Source organism: Chanodichthys erythropterus, chromosome 7, assembly GCF_024489055.1.
Source record: "Chanodichthys erythropterus isolate Z2021 chromosome 7, ASM2448905v1, whole genome shotgun sequence".
NCBI lineage: Eukaryota > Metazoa > Chordata > Actinopteri > Cypriniformes > Xenocyprididae > Chanodichthys > Chanodichthys erythropterus.
Genome location: NC_090227.1, coordinates 31,062,832 through 31,084,253, shown reverse-complemented (window position 1 = coordinate 31,084,253; position 21,422 = coordinate 31,062,832). Strand labels below are relative to the sequence as shown.

General features: G+C 36.6%; 1 protein-coding gene across 1 annotated transcript in view; it reads right to left on the bottom strand.

The window, feature by feature from the left end:
- The window catches only part of zgc:173742 (DNA topoisomerase I, mitochondrial), a 30,257-nt gene extending 10,449 nt beyond the window's left edge, over positions 1–19,808 (bottom strand). The window contains exons 1-13 of the mRNA XM_067389212.1: positions 19,673–19,808; positions 19,425–19,506; positions 18,486–18,567; positions 16,673–16,716; positions 15,558–15,683; positions 13,233–13,323; positions 11,510–11,634; positions 11,305–11,420; positions 9,316–9,437; positions 3,207–3,329; positions 2,886–3,073; positions 2,473–2,617; positions 153–296 (exon numbers count right to left, since the gene is read on the bottom strand). Of these exons, the coding sequence (XP_067245313.1) occupies positions 153–296; positions 2,473–2,617; positions 2,886–3,073; positions 3,207–3,329; positions 9,316–9,437; positions 11,305–11,420; positions 11,510–11,634; positions 13,233–13,323; positions 15,558–15,683; positions 16,673–16,716; positions 18,486–18,567; positions 19,425–19,504 (1,386 nt within the window). The 5' untranslated portion in view covers positions 19,505–19,506; positions 19,673–19,808. The remainder of the gene's footprint in view (positions 1–152; positions 297–2,472; positions 2,618–2,885; positions 3,074–3,206; positions 3,330–9,315; positions 9,438–11,304; positions 11,421–11,509; positions 11,635–13,232; positions 13,324–15,557; positions 15,684–16,672; positions 16,717–18,485; positions 18,568–19,424; positions 19,507–19,672) is intronic.
- Between the last annotated feature and the right edge of the window lie 1,614 nt (positions 19,809–21,422).

Sequence of the window (21,422 nt, the reverse complement as noted above, 5' to 3'; positions counted from 1 at the left end):
ACTCTCTGCTGTATTTATTCTCAACAGGCAGCTTAATTGACATGTGTGATTACCAGTACTCAAACCATTTGGTCTTTACCCGAATAAAGCAGTCATGATTAAAAGCTCTCTAATAAGCACAAATTATGTCTGTGTAGCTTGTGTGACCTGACCTTGTCAATAAAGTAGAGGGCTACGGCTCTCTGGCGTGTGCCCATCTGTTTGGACTTGAGGTCCTCCTGGTACTGGGTTCGGATGGCATCCACACACGACTTTAGCCTACGAGCCACCTCATACTTTTCCCAATCCTTCTCACCCTACGGGAGGCACACACACACACACAAAAAAAATCAATGAAGTCAAGCATGGAAGTAAATGACATGACATGGGGCAGCTCAGCCTGACACTTCATAAGTTATCTGTCTTAGAGTACCATCTTATTCCAAAAGAACTGATTGAAATCTGAGGTGATTATGAAAATTGTTTTATAATATCGAGAGATTTAGAAAAAAAAGTAATCTTAAAGACTTCTCGAAACAAATGCAATTTTCTTGTCCGCATTTTCTGTGCAATTTTGAGAGAATGTGGATGAATTTGCGAAGAGAAGAGAAGAGAGAGTGAGAATGCGCAGCTGGCATCGGTGTGACGATACTGCAGAAAATGAGCATTGGAACCATTTCAGATATTTCAGTATAGATACATATCAAAATATAGATATTTTTGACAACAGATACAAATCCAAATTAATTAAAATCGAATCATATTGAACTGGAATCAAATTGCAAGCCTGTGAATCAAAATCAAATCATGAAATTTATGTCAATACCCAGCCCTAATATAGATGACCTCAAAGCTAAAAGATGTGGACAAAAAAAAAAAACACAAAACCCATTTTGATTTTTTAATAAAAATACATAAGAACATTAAAAAAAAAATTAAAGAAAACCAATATAATAGTGGCCTGTGCATTGCACGTTACGGTCAGATTGTCTGATTCCAGCTACAAGCACTTTAATTTGTACAAACAAAAAGTTACTTTGTTGTCACAGCTACAACATAATGACCAACACTGTTGCTTTTTTATGTGCTGAATTAGTAAAGGTTAAGTTATTCTACACAAAGCAGACAGATGAATGGACTCAGGAAAGAAAAGCAAAGTAATGAGGCAGCTGGGAGACGGTGTTCTAAATCGGTTTTGATTTTTAGTTTTCTTGATAGGTGTCCATCACCAAGTTCTGATGAAAAGGATCGCTTTTCTTCCTAATTTAATTAGCGAGAGGAAGTGAGTGGAACGAGAGTGAAGATGAGGTGCTGAGCTGAAACTAAGTGAGCGTGATTTGGCAGAACGCGAGAATACACATCGGCTCTGTTTGATTGGCCCGCACTCAGTGTTAAAAGGCAACATCAAATCACATCTATTATTAACAAGGTGACAGACACAGACAGTCATGAGGTGCAAAGGACATGAAGATGAGTTGGAAATTAAGGTATGTACAGGCAGAGAGAGAAAGTAGAGGGCAACAAGTACATTTTAATCAAGTCAATGATAAGGAACTCACTAAAATATTACTATCACGTCACCAGACTTTTGACTAAAAGCATAACGTTTGCACCCAGATTGCAGCTCATTCTGAGCAAGAACCGCCAATTTAGAGTGAAACAGTCTGGTTGTGGAAGTAAATCTTCATTCATTTTCTCCATAGGGAAATAGATTTTTAATGATAACTAATAGACCTTTAAAGACAGACCTACTGCGAGTTCCGAGGTTGTTATTTGATGGTACAATGGTATGCTTTTGTTGAAGCTATCTGTTCAGATTATTTCACCTTTAAAAATACAAAAAAAACAAAACAAAAAAACAATCGTGTTTAACTGCTGAATTTGCAGTGAAAAACTAAATTGCCCATGATCCCGTACAGAACAAAGTTAAATAGCTGTGTGTGTGTGTTTGTATATATTATATAATATTATATGTGTGTGTGTGTGTGTGTGTGTGTGTGTGTGTGTGTGTGTGTGTGTGTGTGTGTGTGTGTGTGTGTGTGTATGTGTGTGTATGTGTGTGTATGTGTGTGTATGTGTGTGTGTGTGTATGTGTGTGTATGTGTGTGTATGTGTGTGTATGTGTGTGTGTGTGTGTGTGTGTGTGTGTGCTTTTGTTTATATTACATTGTGGGGACCAAATGTCCCCATGATGTAATATAAACCTGAGTTCACCTACATCGTGGGGACCAGCCAGCGGTCCCCACAATGTAAATGGGTTTATAAATCATATAGAATGAGTTTTTGTGAAAAAGTAAAAGTTTGCACAGTTTCCTGTGAGGGTTAGGTTTAGGGGTAGGGGCAGGGTAGGGGGATAGAATGTACAGTTTGTTCAGTGTAAAATGCATTGAAGTCTATGGAAAGTCCCCACAATTCACAAAAACAAACATGTGTGTGTGTGTGTGTGTGTGTGTGTGTGTGTGTGTGTGTGCACAAAATATTTAAAATATTTACCTTAAGTTTGGAGTTGGCATTGAGCATCACATATTTACAAGATCCTTGTACGTTCTCGGTCCAGCTGGCTAGCCACGTTACAGTGTTGTCATGACGAACTTCCTTCCAGCGGTGACCGGCAGGAGCTTCTGGGATACGAGAGTCCCTGTAGGGTAAATCCACACCTCATATTTCTTCTGAAAACAAATCGCTGATTGAAGAAAGCAATATTACTTGACATTGCATATATATGGTTTTTCAAAAGAGCCCTTGAGTAAAAATAGCTTTTACCCTTTGCCATACATCTTTCTATAAAATATAACTGCAATGTGCTTTTGTTAGACCTCACATTCATGCCACGGTGCTACAGCAGCGATCCCACTTCTGAACATATAATACGGCTTGAAAAGGCTATGCTGACATGAAAGCCTCACTTGCTGCAGTTGATAATGACGTCTTCAGGTTGAATCCTCTTCTTCAGCATTCCCTGTTTAGGATGGTCTCCTCTGCCTCGGAAAAGCCCTGGAGGTTCTATCTTAAAGTTCCCGATGCGCTCACGATGGTGGTCCAACACACAGAACCCATACTCATCAACAATTTTTTGATTGACCTCTTTATTAACCTGGAGAACATTAATTCAGAGGAACATCAGAGGAACATTGGTTACCTAGCGTAAAGGATGAGGCAGTCCATTCAACAATTAAGTAACTTTGGTTTATATTTCAGAAGTTTAAGAGGTTATAGAGGACACCCACCAACTTCTCCTCTTTTCTCATATTCTTTCTGGCTTCCACCTTTTGTTTGTGCATAGCATGGAGCTCTCCAAAATCACACTTGTTTAGATCCATGATTAGCTGTCTTTCTTCCAAAGTCATCTCCTGTGCATAAGAACATGCATACAAAAACATTTTCCAGATGAAATCAGGATAACATATGCCATCTGTGATTTCATCTGTGATCTCTGTAGTTTTTATTAAGATTGACTGAAAATGATTTTTAAAAGTTTTAGTGAAGTATAACACTGGTTCCGGAAGATAGTGTGAAACTCACTGAAAAAAAAAAAAAAAAAAAAAGAACTTATGTGCTACATTTTCAACATTATGTTCATAAGTAAAAGAAATAATGAATGAATGATGAGGCTCAGACCAGACGCTGCTCTACAGTGGCCATTAACTTTCCTTATTGATTTAAATCGGATGAGATGTCAGCAGCACATGAACCACCAACTGTTATTTTAAGCAAAAAGTTGGCTACAGTATTGAAGGTTCACAGTGAAACTAGATTTTTTTTTTTAACTTGCAGTTTAAATTAGGAGAATCATTGTGTTAAAATAATACACAGCAATCCTAGACAAAGGACCTAGCTCAGAGGACCCCAGGGTAGACGAAAAACAGCAGACAATTTGCACAAAAATTTGTCACAAGGTTGGATGAGAAAAACAGTTTGGACAGGATTGAAATCAATAAGAAAGGCTGTGAAACAGAAATTTAACTTAACTCCTCAGGGAAAACTAGTCCCATCCATCCAGGGCTTTAAGATAGTTGCTGCTCACTTAATACATCTACCAGACATCTTATAAGTAAAAAGCTGAGGGCGCTGTTTTGTATCCACTCAGGGTGATGATAGACCAAGCACAAATTGCTTAAACTGAGTGAACTTTAGCTGACATACTTGACTGCAAGAATTGCACATATCAGAACTTGGCCATTTTCTGTAACAACAGCAAAAACCAAATATGTGAAAAGAAACTGATGAGAGAGAATCAATGAAACATTATCCAAACGGTCTTGTAATAAAAGGCTTTGAATCATCACACTTGGAGTAGAATCTTTGATGAAAAAAAAAAAAACAATTCATAATAGCAATCAGTACATCTTCAGGTCAATAGATCTTCAATGAGACAAACAGCTACTATGGGTCTCTACCCTTGAAAGATGAGGTCAGGCTAAAGGTTTCTCCAAACAATACCATTCAAAATGTTAGGGTCAGTAAGATTCTTTTGGAAGAAATTATAACTTTTATTCAGCAAGGATGCATTAAATTAAACAAACATGACAGTAAAAAAAAAAAACTAAATGAAAAAAAAAAAAAAAAAAAAAAAAAAAAAAAATTATATTTAAAAAACTTTGTATGAATTTGAAATAATCTATAAAAAAATACTGTTCTTGAACCATGGGAGAACCATGGGAAGAATGCATCACAGTTTCCACAAAAATATTAAGCAGGTTATATTAAATATTAAGCAATATTTACTGTTTGATGATTTGAATGTTTCTTAAGCACCAAATCAGCATTTTAGACTGATTTCTGAAGGATCATGTGACAATGAAGACTGTAGTAATGGCTGATGAAAATTCAGCTTTGCCCATCATGGGAATAAATTACATTTTTAAATATATTAATATAATTTTTAAAAAAGTTAGAATCGAATACATTATAACATATAAACAGAACAGTTATTTAAATTGTAATACCATTTCACAATATTACTGTTTTTACTGTATTTTTGATCAAATAAATGCAGACTTGGTAATCATAAGACGCTTCTTTTTTTAAATAAAATCTTACAGACCTCAAACTTTTAAATCTTTGTTTACATCCCTGTAAATGTTAGGAAAAGTCTGAAATTTGACTTAGACCTTGCTTAGGGGCCAAGATTTTGAGCATTTGCAGCAGGTTTTTGAGTTAGCCTTGCACTCAGGTTGATTCCAATTGGCAGTCCTGTCATGAATTGCAACTTTGTAAGAGGAATATCAAATTTTTCTTCAGACTAGGCAAAAGATTCAGTTCAGTGGAAGTGCTTGAGACTTTTGTGACACATAGCAACTATTCAGAAGGCTGAATTTATCAAACAGTTCTGTCTGATCATATATGCCTAGACTGTCTTTTTCTCTTTTTTAGGACGTTTCTCCTGTTGCTACTTTTGCCTTATTTGTCATATATACAGCTAGCTGGGTTTGTTGCCTTGTGCTGCTTTGAAAAAACAAAACAACCCCCCCTCCACAAGAACACTTTAACCATGCCCAAGTGTACTACTGATTATTTGCACTGATATTGCTTTGGGATATGGCCTGTTTCATGACATTCAATAACAAGCACTTCCTACATCAGAAGACACTAAAGATCATCCAAACAACTCTAGAGGGCCGAGATCCCCTCAACTGTGATGATCACAGTTTCCCATTGGGCACAGGAAAGGAGACTGAGGACGAGGACAACCAAAAAATGAGAGGAGAGAAAAGTAAGTATTGGATGGAGGGGTCACAGAGGACTGACATACGCGCTTCCCTTTTGTTGGCTTATGATTTATTCTTGCACTTTTGCAGCGCTAAATGTCACACTAACACTGATTCACTCTAATCTCTCCTCCTGGGGCTGGTGAAGAGAACCTGCGCCACGGGACCTCACACAAGCAATTTCATCTGACCTGCCCCCCTCCATCTCCCCATTCTGTCACACAAATACACATGCTCAACCATAAATGGCACCCCTGGGCCATTAGCCAGGGAGCAGAGCCCAGAGCAGAGTGAAGAAAAAGAGTAAAATGAGAGGGAAAGTAAAAGGAAGGGCCCAAAAAAATACACAAACAGACACTCACTCTAACCTCATAGACTCACAAATCAATTACATATGATAAGAGCGCAGCACGGTCAATCAAATGTACTAAAATGCAATCAGAAATAACTGGCAATTGATAAATGTGTCACAGTATTTAATGGAAACGTTTCATTTCTGTGGCAAAAATGGGAATTCCAAAAAAAAAAAAAATTGAAAAAATTGCCAATGCAAAACTCACTACCACACAGGGGCGGTTTCTTCATTAGGGCAATTGGGCGACGCACCACCAAAAGTGAGAAAGGGACAGATTTTTTCAATCACATTCAACCACAGAGTTACGCTAGCTGTCACTGCTAGGCTGTATGTTCTGCCTCTTGATGTAGTCCAATCAGCATCGAGTCACACTCTGTGGAGTACCGCCTCTTTTTGGGCATTTCAGTCTGGCGGAGATTTGCCCCGAGTGCTCCCATAGACTTCCATTCAAAGAACTTTTTTTTTCGAACTGCAGGCACTGCAATGCAATCTCTATGGGTTCCGGGAGGGCTCGCACTAACGTGCTTTCGTCATCATACGTAACCTTAACTTGTGCAGCGATTGGTGGAAACGAACATACCTCTATTAATATTTTTTTTAAGCTGAAGTGACATCCAATAATTTCCTCAGTGCATAACTTACATTTCACAGACATATTCTCCATCATTAAATATTAGAAAGTCGAGAAAATATTTCCATTTTGCAGTCAGGCATGGACGAGCTTCAGCAAGCACAAACTTCCGTGAATGAGCGCCGCCGCGCACATGCGCGCCAAACATACGGAGTTCAATCTGAGTAAAATAAATTTTGTTAAAAATATTTGTTGAATTTTTTTTTTTTTTTTGCCGAACATAATAATTATGCCATATGTAGAATTTCGAACCTACAACTAAGTGTATTTGTACGACAGCAGTAACTGTGTAAAGTGACTGTTGACTTTTGTTTTTATTTAATTTCATTTTTAGTTTAGTGTATTTAACTTCTGCTTTAAAAAACATTTAAAATTTTAGAATATAGCCTAGGCCTAATGTGATTTGACCCCTTTTTTGCACATAATATAGCATATAGTACAAGGTTACATTCATGTTTGTTTTTATAGCCTTCAATATGAACATTGTTTCAAGGACAATATTGGGCAGGATGTGAAATAACAGTTTTTTTAATTAAATACAGATTTTTTTTTTTTAGATCCCAGCCCTATGGCATGCTTTAAATACTGAATTTTCCCTGTTTTAGATAAGCAGTAATGATACATTATTATATCACTTGTTAAATGGTTATTCAACAATTAGCCTATTCATTCCTGCATTTCTAATTTTTTTTTTTTTTTGCGCCCCCCCAATAATTTTTTGCACCAGCCGCCACTGCTACCACACTGCTAGGGTGTTCTGGATGGCATTATTATGTGGTTGCCAAGACATTCGGAAGGTGCATCCCAATTTGTGTACTTTTCTATGGCAATTTGCACACTACTATATGGCACTTTTAGTATAAAAAGTGTGAACTGAAAATTTCAAATAGTGCACTTGCTCGGATGATACCCAAATGATGCGCTTATCAGCATGGGCGACAAGAGGGGTAGGGGGTGGGTGGAGTTAGATGCCACCAAATATTTACTGTAGTCATTTTCCACATTCCGCTTTGTCTTGCGAACTGTTCAGCGTGCGAGTCTTTAAAAGTTTACTCCTTTAGCTGTGAGTACGGAAAGACGCGTGTAGTCTAGTGGACTTTTCAAGCGCTCAAGTCACTCGCACATGCTGTGTTGTACACGCACTGTCCATACAGTCACAGAAATTGTTTATCATCAATTTTCCATGCTGTATATAATGTTATGATACCTAAATTCACTACCATACTGTTTTTAGTGTATTATAAAACATAATAAAGCATATAATAAAAAAATAAAAAAAAGTATTAAAGATTTCTAGGTAGAGTTGTCAAAAGTACCGACTGAAGAGCTTCATTGATTTGAAGGGTTGATAATTGAAGCCAATCACAGACATATCCGATGAGCGCGTCAACACAATGGCCAATCAGAGGTGTTTAATCCGAATCCGCTCAACAGCGTTCAAAGTGTTACATTTTTTAAATTTCAATACTGACTACCAAAGTTGGTACTTCTGACATCTCTATTTCTAGGTTACTTGCCATAATGTAATATATACAGTACTGTGCAATGTCTTCGGCAAGTCAGTATTTTCACCCCCCCCAAAAATGGTTTTAAGCCAGTTATTTATTCTTTTGCTGTAGTGTGTCAGCAGGAAATATCAGTTCACATTTCCAAACATTCATCTTGCCATTAATTGTAATAATCCAGTGAGATTTTTGAATACACATGGAGTCTGACAACAGCTGGTACTCCACACGGAGATCTCAGTATCGGTTAGAATCACTGCTTGGAGATGATCAAAGATGAATTCTCCTATACCTGTAACTGCACTTATCCAGAACACAGTTTTGTAGCTAGATACGAGTTAGGCTGCTCTCTGATTACGTCCTGTGGCGCCCAGTTCTGGCAGGTCTCTAATGTGCAGTAATTGCCAAATGCTAAGTAGTACATAAACACGCCTCCTCCCTCCCAGCAGACTTTTTTTTACCTTGTTTTTCTAATTGCTGTCTGCACTGCACAGTCAATGATTGCAGGCACAACCATGGATGGCCATATACTAAAACACAAGGAATTCATTATCCACTGAACCCTCAATAATATTCAGAGATTTAGTCTCCATTAATAAGTACTAATGGGTCAAAAGCTCATGAAACAACTAAATGAACATTTTTAAGCAACCGCTTGCGTTAGTGAATACGCTATGCTGCAGATCACTCAGATCACAGCGAACAACAAACAGTTTGAGACAAAAACACTCATACAACACTTTTTGAATACACTATAATAATAGAGCCAGCGTCTCATCACTTGAATTCCTCTCTCGTTCATTCTCGTGATTGACAGTCGGGGACGGGGCGGAGACTGTGCTCAGTGAAGCGAGCAGGGGCTTCCGTGTTATAATAAAACAGTTAAATTGGATTTGTTCATATGCGGGAAGCGAGTTGTCTGGATTAGCATATCAATGCCTTTACACAAATCGTATTTTCAAGAGCATTGAGCACTAAGCAGCACGAAATTAATTCTGCATGATACGCCCTAAGGCCTTCTGGGATGCTGGAAGCTTCATAACTGTTCCGTACTCATAACCTGACACCCATCCCTCCTAACTGTAAAAGCTACTGGTTATAGATTGAGCTAGGCTTAGAAGTGCAGGAGCAGTTTACCTTCCTCCAGTCCCTGAAGAAGTTATTGCGGAAGACCTCTTTTGTTGTGTATTCGTGATCCAGCATTTGAGCAAAGAAAAGTGCCACTTCCTCAGCTGGCAGACTGAGTTTCACTGCCTTTCCTACAAAAAAACAGAACATATTCATTTACTACAAGGACATCAGTGTGAAAAAAACAACCAGCTAACAACCAACTATGAGTTGTTTGGGTTAAAGAATGTACTGCATTTAAAGAACAACATACGTTTCATTTTGTCGATCAAAAATGTAATATAAATATGCATATGATTTGCCATCAGTAAATCTTTTTTGGCATAAAATTAAAATTCACCATATATATATATATATATATTTAAATGGATGTTATTGATTTTATTTTGAACCAATCCATGCATATCTTGTTTCATTTATATAAAAACAAAAAAACAAAAAAAAAAACCTGGCATTCATACATATGCATTTTTTTTGGGGGGGGGGGTTTACTCCATAAAACAGAATTTTAATTTAGGCCATTTATCAGTAATCTGCCATAAACATTCAAATAAGTACTGTCCTAAATTATTATTAAATTCATAGCAGTGATTCCTCTTCCATGGCCTCATGTGATAATACAGTCCATTGGATGCACTCTCCAAATGCTTGTCTTAAAAAAAAAAAACTTTATTGTCCATAAGGCAAAAAAAAATAAATAAAAAATAAATAAATCATTATTCCGATAATTGATTAAAACAACAGTACATTATCTCCTCAAGTTACAAGTTTAAGCCTCTCTGGTCAATGAACATGCTGGCGCATTCTGACAAATTTTTCCCTGATAACAGCGAAAATAACTTTTAAAATAACATTTTTGGTCATACAGATAAAAGTAAGACATCATTCGAAACTGTCTATTTCTATTTGTGTACACTTGTAACATCAAAACACTGCTTTTGTAAAATAAAAAAAATTCTGCTGTCTCAGTGAATTTCTTTCTGAAACACTTAAAAATTAAACAAACCTCAGCAAATACTTGCGAAAACATGTCTACAGAACGCTTGAAATGTCTACTTTTAAATGAACCAATTCAAATAGAAAACAAATATTCTCTGCTTAAGTAATCTGTATGAAACCAAAGAATGGTACAATCTGTTCTAAGTAAATGAAATAAGCTCAAATGTTAGAGCATGTCAAAACATTTCCAGGGCCCAAAAACCCCCTCAGACCCCAGAGAAATAATTCTTAGGTTTAAAGGATTCTTTAAATCCCAACGCTAACTATCAACATCACTAATGTAATCAGCATCACTAATGACTAGGAGTTTGTAGTTATCTGCAAATAAAGTTGATTACCATTCTTATTTATTAACTTAATTTCTCACAATATAACTGGTGACAACAAAAACAAAGAGATAAACGAGTAATTGTTTCTACAGATCTACAACAGAACGAGCATAGAATTTTTTTTTTTTAAAACTGCGTTAAGATGAGTCTTCAGACACATGTTCCCACAGGACTCACCAGCCCCGCAATATAGAACTTTAAATGCATCACGGAGAATCATGGCCTAGGACAAATATAATCAAAACTGCATTTATAGCTTACTGTTCAGGGAGTCTCAGGTACAAAATCCAAATACTTCTCCTTCAGGGTTATTGTACCAAGATTAATGGTCTGGGCCTTCCAAAATGCACTTATAGTTTAAGAAACGCCTCTCTACTATAAATGGCAGAGTGGATATTAATAGAGGGAGCTGACCTTAGTTTAGCAAAGAGATTAAAGACTCGTCCTGTGCTCTCTGAAGTAGGCCTGACACCAACGGAGGAACAGGTCAACCTTGAGCTGGGATGCGTGCCCAGACCAGGAAAATTAATGGGAACAGCACTGACCAATGAACTGACCCCCTCTCTGACCAAAATCTCTCTTTTTTGAACACGTTTTTCTGTGAAACGACTCCGCGCGATGCATCAGTAAGACAGATGCAACAAGATCTTCATAACTTCTGAACACATACCATTATAGTAAAACTTCACATCATCTGGTAGAGGTTGATAGTCAGGGGGGAAATACGGCCCTTTGTGTTCTAGAAACTTCCATTTAATTCCATGCTCATACTTCTCTTCTTCCCACCTGTGAAAGAGTCAATAAGTCAAGAAAAGCAGAAGAGAGACAAACAAAACTTCTGGGTTAAAAGGTGTCCAAAAAGACACAAAGTCTACCATCTCCATCTTTGTTTCTCTTCCTCCTCTTTCTTCTTTATCTTGAGAGCCCTGGCTGCCTCAATCTCCTCCTTGGTTTTTTTCTTTTTAGTGGAAACAGAACACCCTCCTTCCTCTTTTTTCACCTTTGAAAGGGAAAAAGGGGTCATCACTGCAAACTTTGTTAACAGTGTGCATTTTGCAGGAGTAGCAAATTTTCATTCCAAAAATGTCACCAGTTTAAACAAGCGCTGCGGGACTCAAAGCCACCTGAGGAGGAATGAGACTTATTTCTTAATTTCTCCATTATTTAAGTTTCTCTTTATGTGGGACTAAAAGGGATCCTGTATCCTTAAAAATAAGATTTAAAATGGCTGCTTACTTTCAAATAAAATTGTAACACAGCTTTGTTGCTCTGAGTCACAGCAAAAGACAATGTAGCAATGTATATATAAGCCAGAAAAAAATGTATACATTTTCATTGAATGATCATATAATTTAACCCTGTTAAAGTCTTTTATACCCTAATCTAGCACAGATTTTTATATTTTATATTATATATATATATATATATATATATATATATATATAGTACATATAACCTAGCTAGATAACTTGTCCTTGGTGACATATTTACATTTGCAGAATTCACAACATTCAAAATATCTCAGAAATTTAAATGTTTGAGCTGAGCCCTGAAAAGCTTCTACAACTATTTAATTGAACATATCATTTACATAACAAAGCTAGCACAACATTACGTGACAAAGAAATGACAGGAGGGTTAGCACTCTCAGATCAACAGGTAAGACTTGTAAAACTGTAAAAACTTAATTGGGCACTGCTGTTGACAATTTAGTCACGAGTTCTTGGTGATTAGAGAGAATTTGTTGTAAAACCTTTAGGGTATCTCTAGACATGTCTTTTTTGTTATAATGAAGGAAAAAATAGTGACAAATGGCATTTTGGCTATTCAGATAAAAAGCTTTCCCAGTTGAAATGATGGTGGATCCACAGGAGACAAAAAATATTTACTTTCTCAAAGATCAAAATACATGGAGAAATTGAAGCGCTACAGAAGTCAAGTCTGCGGTGGGAAAATAGACAACACCTGACCAGAATGAACTCCTGAGTGGCAATGTGGACATCTTTTCACAGTAAGCCAAAAACCAAACTGTAAACGGTTTCTCCTGAGAATACGATTTTGAACTCTGCAAGAGAGAAATGTCCTCCAAAACTGCTCTCCACAGCACTAAAATTACTATCAAGCAACAGTTGTTGAACAAAATGACGGCTTTTCAGAACAAGGAATTGCCTTTGTGACATGGTCTTTTAAATCCATCAAATTGTAGGGTGAATGCAAAGGACAAGCTGATGTTGACCTGCAGATGGCAGTTTAGATGAATAGCAAAGGATGAATGAAATGATTAGTGAGAAAGTGCTAACATGCCTTTTCATCATGTGAACTGAAGTTTCAATCAAGACTACTTTCTTATTTTTTTATTATTTGACACACACACAAAAACCTGGTGGAAAATCAATTTATATTAAATGCAAAATTCACTGATGTATAGTATCTCAGAACTTTCTGACTGTGCCTTTACATAGATTATCTCAGCATGTGTCCATTTTAAAGATTTTTGTTTTTTTTCAAATACCCAAATTACTAGCATTCCAGCACTCTGTCACCAAGTCCTTCTCTCTATAATCAATGTACCACTAATGCACTCTGGGTAAAGCCCACCTTTTCTTTTTTTTCCTTAATTTTTTTCTTCTTTGCTGTTGGAGAGTTTTCCTGTCCCTCTTCTGCAACTTTCTTCTTCTTCTTCTTTGGCCTTTCAGGGAAATAAAATAAGCAGTCAATACATGTAAAGAAATGTTTCTTGTGCAACAAATCAGCATATTAGAATAATTTCTGAATAAGGATCATGTGACAGTGAAGACTCTATTAATGCGATCACAGGAATAAATGACATTTTAGAATATGCATATGACAGTTATTTTAAGCTATAATATTATTTTACAATATTACCATTTTACTGGATATTGAATCAAAATAAATGCAGCTTTGGTGAGCGTAAGAGAATTTCAAAAAGATTAAAACAAATAAAATAATAATACCAACCCCAAAACTGTAAACAGCAGTATACATTTAGAAAGGGTCCATCATATACAGGTGTCGGTGATTGATGCAAATGAACTTTTTAAAGCTAAAAAGTTTCAGCATGTTTTTTAAACAGCTAACATTTTCCTTTTAAAGAGAAGTCAAAGAAAACTTTAACAATCAACAGAAATTCCACCCTCCTCTGGCAAGACACACATTACAATAAATGTACACATGCCAAAATTTGTCTAGCTGCATAGTATTTGTGTAATAGTAGTTTAGTCAAATGGTCATTAAATAAACTAAATCATTTAATAAGCTAGACAATGTTTAAATTGGAGGGTCTTTGCTAATTTACATGCAAATTGTACATTCAATTATGTAAAAGAACATTAAATCAGATATAAAACGTATGTCATTAGGACTGGGTATCAATTCAGATGTCCCAATTCTATTCGATTCCGATTCACAAGGTTTCACTGCGATTCTCGATTTTCAATTAGATTCAATGAATTAAAAAATTAAATTTGTGTGAATTTGTCCATTTAGGTGCAAGGAGAGGTGAAAGAGAATTCATTTTATTATTTGCACACTGTCTGTGACGCACAGCGGTGAGCGCTTCAGCCACAAAACTTCTCATACAGCGCGCAAAGTTCTCTTTCACTTGAATGCTTAAATTGGCAAGGCTTGATAATGTGTGCAAATGATAACTTTAGTGACCATGCAGTGCTGGCCCAATCGGACAATGACAGTTCCTTCAGCTGTCTGGAACGTCATTCACACTGAAAGGCGTGCCTGTATCCACCATGCTTAGCACTGAATGAATAACATCTAGTGGAGAAGACTAGTAGTTAGGCTGTCCTTGGTACCATCCACTTTCATGCTATGGACAACAAGCAGCTTTGGCATTCTGCTAAACATCTATTGTGAAAGGAAGTCATATAGGTTTGGAATTTTTAGGTCAGCTGTTGCTTTAAGTAAAAAGTGGCACAGCTTACCCCACTTCAGCCATAAATAAGAAATATAGTGGCATGAAAAAGTATGTGAACCCCTTGCAGAATCTGTGAAAATGAGAATTATTTTAATAAAATAAGAGGGATAATAAAAAATGCATGTTATTTTTTGTTTAGTACTTTCCTAAGTAAGATATTTTACATAAAAGATGTTTGCATTTAGTTCACAAGACAAAACAATAGCTGAATTTATTAAAATAACCCCATTCATAAGTACTGTATGTGAACCATTGATTCTCAATACTGTGTGTGGTTACCTGATGATCCACGACTGTTTTTTTGTTTTGTGATGGTTGTTCATGAGTCTCTTGTCTCAGTACTAAATGAAAAACATTGATATTTAAACAAAATAAGAAAAATTGTGACATCTTCATCCTGTTCAAAAGTTTGCACACCCCGACTCTTAAAGCATCGTGTTTCCTTCTGGAGCATCAGTGAATGTTTGAACCTTTTTTTAATAGTTGTGTTTGAGTCCCTCAGAGGTCCTCAGTATGAAAACACAGATCTCAAAATCCTATAGCCACTGCTGGAAAGGGTTCAAATATGCAAAAATGCTTGAAAACTGATTAATCTGCAGGAGCTGGAGGAATTTTCTGAAGAACAGAGATCAGTTTAGCTGCTCAGGACAAACGTGGATCATCCAGGTAACCACACACAGTATTGAGAATCAATGGTTCACATACTTATAAATTCAGCTATTGTTTTGTCTTGTGAACTAAATGCAAACATCTTTTATGTAAAATATCTTACTCAGGACAGTACTAAACAAAAAATAACATGCATTTTTATTATCCCTCTTATTTTATTAAAATAATTCTCATTTTCACAGGTTCTGCAAGGGGTTCACATACTTTTTCATGCCACTGTATATGAAGAGGAAAAAGGATCTGTTATTGGCTTATTCATTCATTGCTACACCCATAGAAAAAAAAAAAGTAGAAGAAACACTTACAAAGTTGCTTCAGAGGTAGAAGAGCGACCATCCGTTTTATCCGCTTTTCTTTTCCTCTTTTTCCCTTTCCCTTCTGTTACAAAGTCTGGATCTTTGTCTGGTTCTTCCTTCACATTCACCGGAGACCTAAACGAGACAAACAGACAAAAACACATTTAAAGGCTGTGAGAACTTCAGTCTAAAAAAAAAAAAAAAAAATTAAAAAGGACAAATATGCATTGACCAATGACAATGACTAAATTATGGTGATTACACAATAATCCTTAATGGCCACTGATGATAATTATATAATTACAGTAATTATGTCCAAGGATAATTGCAGAGAGATGCAAGCTTTAATTTCCATAAAGCATGATTCAGATGTGGTGGGAGGTGAGCAGACCAAATCAATTAATTACAATTACCATAACAAATGGTTCAATTCAGAGGAGAATTTTCTGGGAGAGATTAAGTGTAAAAGAACACTCGGACACCTTCAGCAGTTTTTAAGTCTGACCTCTGTTGTGTAAATCAACCTCCCACCTGCAATCACCAGCAGGACTTGATTTACAAGGAGTCTGATTGTCAAAGTCCCTGATTAGAGACACTGTTCTTATCGTGAGACAGAAACGAGAGATTTGAGATGGTCTAATTTTTATATATGAAAATCTTACATATTAAATTATACCTGTATATGAAATATAACTTCATGTTAATATAACTTTGTGTTATGTTTGCTTTCTCAGACTTATGCCTCAGGCCTAATCTATGCAACCCCTCCCCCCCAGTCTGATCCGAATGCTTTTCACTTATTACTTTTCTGACACGCCACAGCTTTCTTTCCAATAAATAAATTAATTTCCTGAAAGACAGCCAACGTAGCGAGAAAATCGGAATGGATATTGTCCAGAACTGCGCACTTTCAAATCATCAGAATTAATTTTCATCAACTCTAAAGCAAAGAAAAAAAGTATGATTGCATATTTGAATCGTAAATGGATTAAAACTCATTTCCAAGTGCAGCTGCTGGCTGCTGATGCCATTTCTCTAAATCAAAAGTCTGGATCTCTGATACTACATGTGCAGTACTAGCTACTAAAAATACCCTCACATGTAACACAGTGGTCTCAGTGTACCTTCTGTCTTCAAAGTCCATGCTCTCCTCTTTAGGTGTTTTCATCTGAAATATTAAAAAAATAAAAACAAAAACATGACAACTAGCTGATTGTAACTTTCATTTTGCTTTTCCCCATTATGGTGGCACTACTGCCTTGATTGCTTGGACAGCTATCAATACCAATGTTCAGTTAAACAGCAGGGTTCAATGCAACTATAGATTTAAAATAATATAAGTGCTAAATATTTATTCATTACACTAATAATTTAAATACACACACACAATTTTTGAAATAAGCCCCTTATGCTCACCAAGGCTGCAAGGCAACAGTAAAAACAGTAATAAAGTCAAATATTATTACAATTTAAAATACCCGTTTTCCATTTTATTATGTTTTACTGTTTTATAGTTTATTACTGTGACAGCAAAGCTTAATTTTTAGCAGTTTTCAAGGGTTAGTTCACCCAAAAATGAAATTTCTGTCATTAAGTACTCAGCCTCATGTCGTTTCAAACCCGTCAGACCTTCGTTCATCTTCGAAACACAAATTAAGGTATTTTTGATGAAATCCGAGGGCTTTTTTTTTATCTCCCATAGAAAGCAATGAAATTACCACATTAAAAATCCAGAAAAGTAGTAAAGACATTGTTAAAATAGTCAACGTGACTACAGTGGTTTAACCTTAATGTTATAAAGTGATGAGAATACTTTTTGTGTGCAAAAATAAAACAAAAATAACCACTTTATTAAGCAATCTCTTCTCTTCCATGTCAATCTCTTACACAGTTGACACAGTGCAGCGCTTACGTCCGAATACTCAATACTCAGTATGTATCACTAACGAGTCACATGACACCAGGGAGACAAAATGGCTAATTGGGCCCAATTTGGACATTTTCACTTAGGGGTGTACTCACTTTTGTGGCCAGCGGTTTAGATATTAATGGCCGTGTGTTGTTATATTATATATATATATATATATATACACACATACACACACACACACACACACACACATATATTATATATTAAATGGAATAATAAAAATCAAAAATAAGTTCCAAGCAACCTACTTACTGACTTGACAAGGACATTCCTTTATAATTCCATCTCATTCCACTGTGCAGGTACCAGTAAAACACTGTATTAAAGTGGCAGGCAATAAATAAAGAAGACGCGATACATGGAAATATCAAAGAGATGAAGAAGCTCAAGAAGCTGCATTATGCTAATGTAAAGGTGCAGAGGGAAAGAAAGGCTATTTGTGGGTTTGACGCACCACAGGGAAGCCCAGTCTAATCAATGGCTTACAACCTGCTATCAGGGAAAGCCATCTAGATCACTTGAGGACAAACTGGCGCCCGAAGCTGTCAAGGAGAATCATATTCCACTACAAAAATATCTGCATAGCTGGAAGTAGGTTGCATTAGAGAACAGACTTGCATAATGGCAAAATACTATTACTATCGTTCACAGATAATGAGTGGTTTGGTGCAACCGCCCTGAAGAGGGAAAATTACATTGTTTGCTTTGCTCTGCGTAACAGTCTATTCTTGTTATATCTTGGTTTTCTTAACCTATGAATCTGTCATCCAAATCAGAGACTCGATTGCTCGCTGACTAAATGCTTTTAGGTTATGCTCTGTGTAGCAGTCAGTTCTTGTTATATTTGGGTCTCTGTAACCTGTGAAACTGGTGAAAGCTCTGAATGATATGACTGCATAAATATTCCTTTACAGCAAAGCTAGCAGGGCCTCTTAATTAAGCTGGACTTGAAGAGACAATCCCAGGGGCATGACGAAAGAAAATTAATGGTGACATTGAAGAACTACCTTCCTGTGCGTTTTCTCCTTCCCTTCATGCTGAGACTTCAGCTTTCCTTTGGCCTTTGATTTCTTTTTCTTTGGGTTTACTCTGCGAAGAAACAAAAAGAGAGGAGAGCATGATGAGAAGAATATGAGACAAAAGACAAACATACATGAGAAAAGAAGGAGGGGTGGGAATTGATGAGACGGGGGGCATAAAAAGGCCATTAGTGCTCATGAGATCTGAATCCATATTATCTATTTAAAAATAAAGTTCTCCCTTCACTGGAGTGTTTGACAGCCTGCCAGCAGGCTTCGTCACAACAGGCTGCTGTCAGCAACACTTACAGGTGTCCAAGTCTTTCATCAGATTAATTACAAATGCCAGAGACGGATGGATGTCCCCGGCGTTAGCGTGCCCATATAATGCATTAGATATCAAAGTAAAATAATTTATTCATAAAGAAGATGAAGTACAACTCTCTGAATAATGAATGCAAGCTCTGTGGCACTCAGTTCACACTTGGTTAGATTTACGATTTCTGGTGCACATCATTTGTTTGGGAGGCTCAATTTGTCTCCATCTTTCGCAGTAACACGAAAGGCGTTTCCTGCTGCAAAGTGCAGCGCTGTGTATAATAATGTGCAGCTGTTGTTTGTGTTGCCATTAAATCGTGCTTATTCTCAGTTGAATAACAAATATTTAGCCTACTTGTATACTCATATACAAAATTCAGAGATGCATTGGAGGTGATGTGTGAATTTGAATGCAGTGTGTGCCAGCAAGAGCACAATTACAGGATGTAAGTCAAGGACAGTAAGTCAAAAACAAGAGCTTCTCTTATCTACAGAACATTTGGACAAGTGTTTGAGGATGTCATGTGATTGGACATGCAGTGCAACATTTGTTTGTGATGTATAAAGGGCCTAGTGGTTTGTTGTAATTTCAGTAACAGCTGTACTCACGCAAATGCATCTTCACTCGAGCATGGATTATCCTTCAACTCTGTTTCCATCTCTTTCACAGAGCAAGAGTCTTCTGCCATTCCTAAAAGTTGATGCCAAGCAATTAAACAACTTTACAATATCACTGAAAGCAAAGCAGGTGTCTTAATAGGTTCACAAACTGCACAAAAAATAAATTCACTAATGGAATTAGCATGCCAAAACTTGCTCTGCCATGCGAATCAAGTCAATAAACATTGAAGTAATACCAGTAAATCCGTATACTGTGCAGTTGTTATGAATCCGCGTGGTTCTTAATCATACAGATGATGCACTGATGTTTTGTGTCGTGAGTATTTTATAATCCACTTTATGCTATGTTTAAAATGTGATAGTGAAATTACCTGGTGGTTCAACAAATAATAATTTAAAATGGTTAATAAAATCGCATGCGAGTTCGAAATGTCTCGGACTCTACAGTACAAATCTGCTGTACGCGACTACGCGTTTGCACCACTAGCGACACTAAATGGAATTGAGAAAAAATACTTTCCAAACAGGTTTCCCCAAATACGTCTGCAGCTGGTCTGACAAAAATGTATTCCCGCCTCGAATTCACGCCATTGGTTGATTTTGTCAGAGAGCAGTCTCTACGTTTTCTGATTGGCTAGAACACCAAGGTTATTCTCCTGTCACTGTAACCACACTTAAAGGTGCAATATGTACGAATTTAGCAGTTAAATATCCCAAAACCACGAGGCCAATGTTATATATTTTGTTCCCTTGAGTATTTACAATATCCCAGATGCATGCAACTATTTGTAAATCATGAGAAAATTCAATTGCGTCATACCCGCGTTACCTCGGTTTCCGGTTTTATTTTGTAGAATATTTAATATTATTTATATTATACTTTAATATGTACGTTTTAATAGGCAAGGGAACAACTGTTTTGATATATTTATAGACAGAAAATTATTGTTATATAGCTCAACACGTTTAGTCTTATTGTTTAAATCTAATTTTCTTGATTTTTTGCGAGTACCATGCTTTACCATGCCTCAGAGAAAAACACTACTTTGTAATCAGATGCAGCTTCAATTTTAGTAACAGTAATACAGCATTTTCTCCATCATACAATACATTTTACAATTAATTGCATGCCATTTATCAACACAAGTCATCCAGCATTTATTAATATGATATTCTAAAATCAATCTATCTTACTTCAGTGTGTCTCAAACAGTGTCTCCCAGCAGCCACCGAGCGAGCGCACAGAGTAACGTTATAAAATAATTTTCAACACACTCAAATGTATCTATGATAAACAGAGCTGCGTTACCTCATACTCATGACCGGAAAAGCGGAAGCGGTGCCAGCGACTGTGGCATAATAAAAGTTCTGCTGCTCGTGAGGCACATGTTGCACAATCACTCCAGCGGCCTCGTTCAGCTCCCACAACACTCAGTCCTGCTCTGCTTTATACTACAGTAAAGTTAATAATAGCATCTATGAAGATGATTTCTTTCTGAGTCTTATCCCAAATCTTTTCCACTGTCCGTTGAGGTGAAGACCACATGTCTCAAGATTCTGCACACAAACTTGGCATCATCAAGCTACGCCTTTGTTTTGAATAGGCCTCTAGCGAATTCTAGCGGGCAGAAAATATTACATATTGCATCTTTAAGAGGAAGATTTCTCTGGACAATACATATGAAAATATTATTTAATTAATATTATATAACAAATTATTTAAGGCAAGACACCACGGGTGAACAGCAGTTTTTAAAGATTAGTTCATTAGTTCATGATTTACTCACCCTCAAGCCATCCTAGGTGTATATGACGAATACAATCAGAGTTATATTATTGATCACCCTGATTTCCGTGCACTGCCATTATAAAGTTTAGGAGTATCAGGGTGATTCTTAATGTAACTCTGATTGTATTCGTCTGAAAGAAGAAAATCATATTCACCTAGGGTGGCTTGAGGGTGAGTAAATCATGGGGTAATTTCCA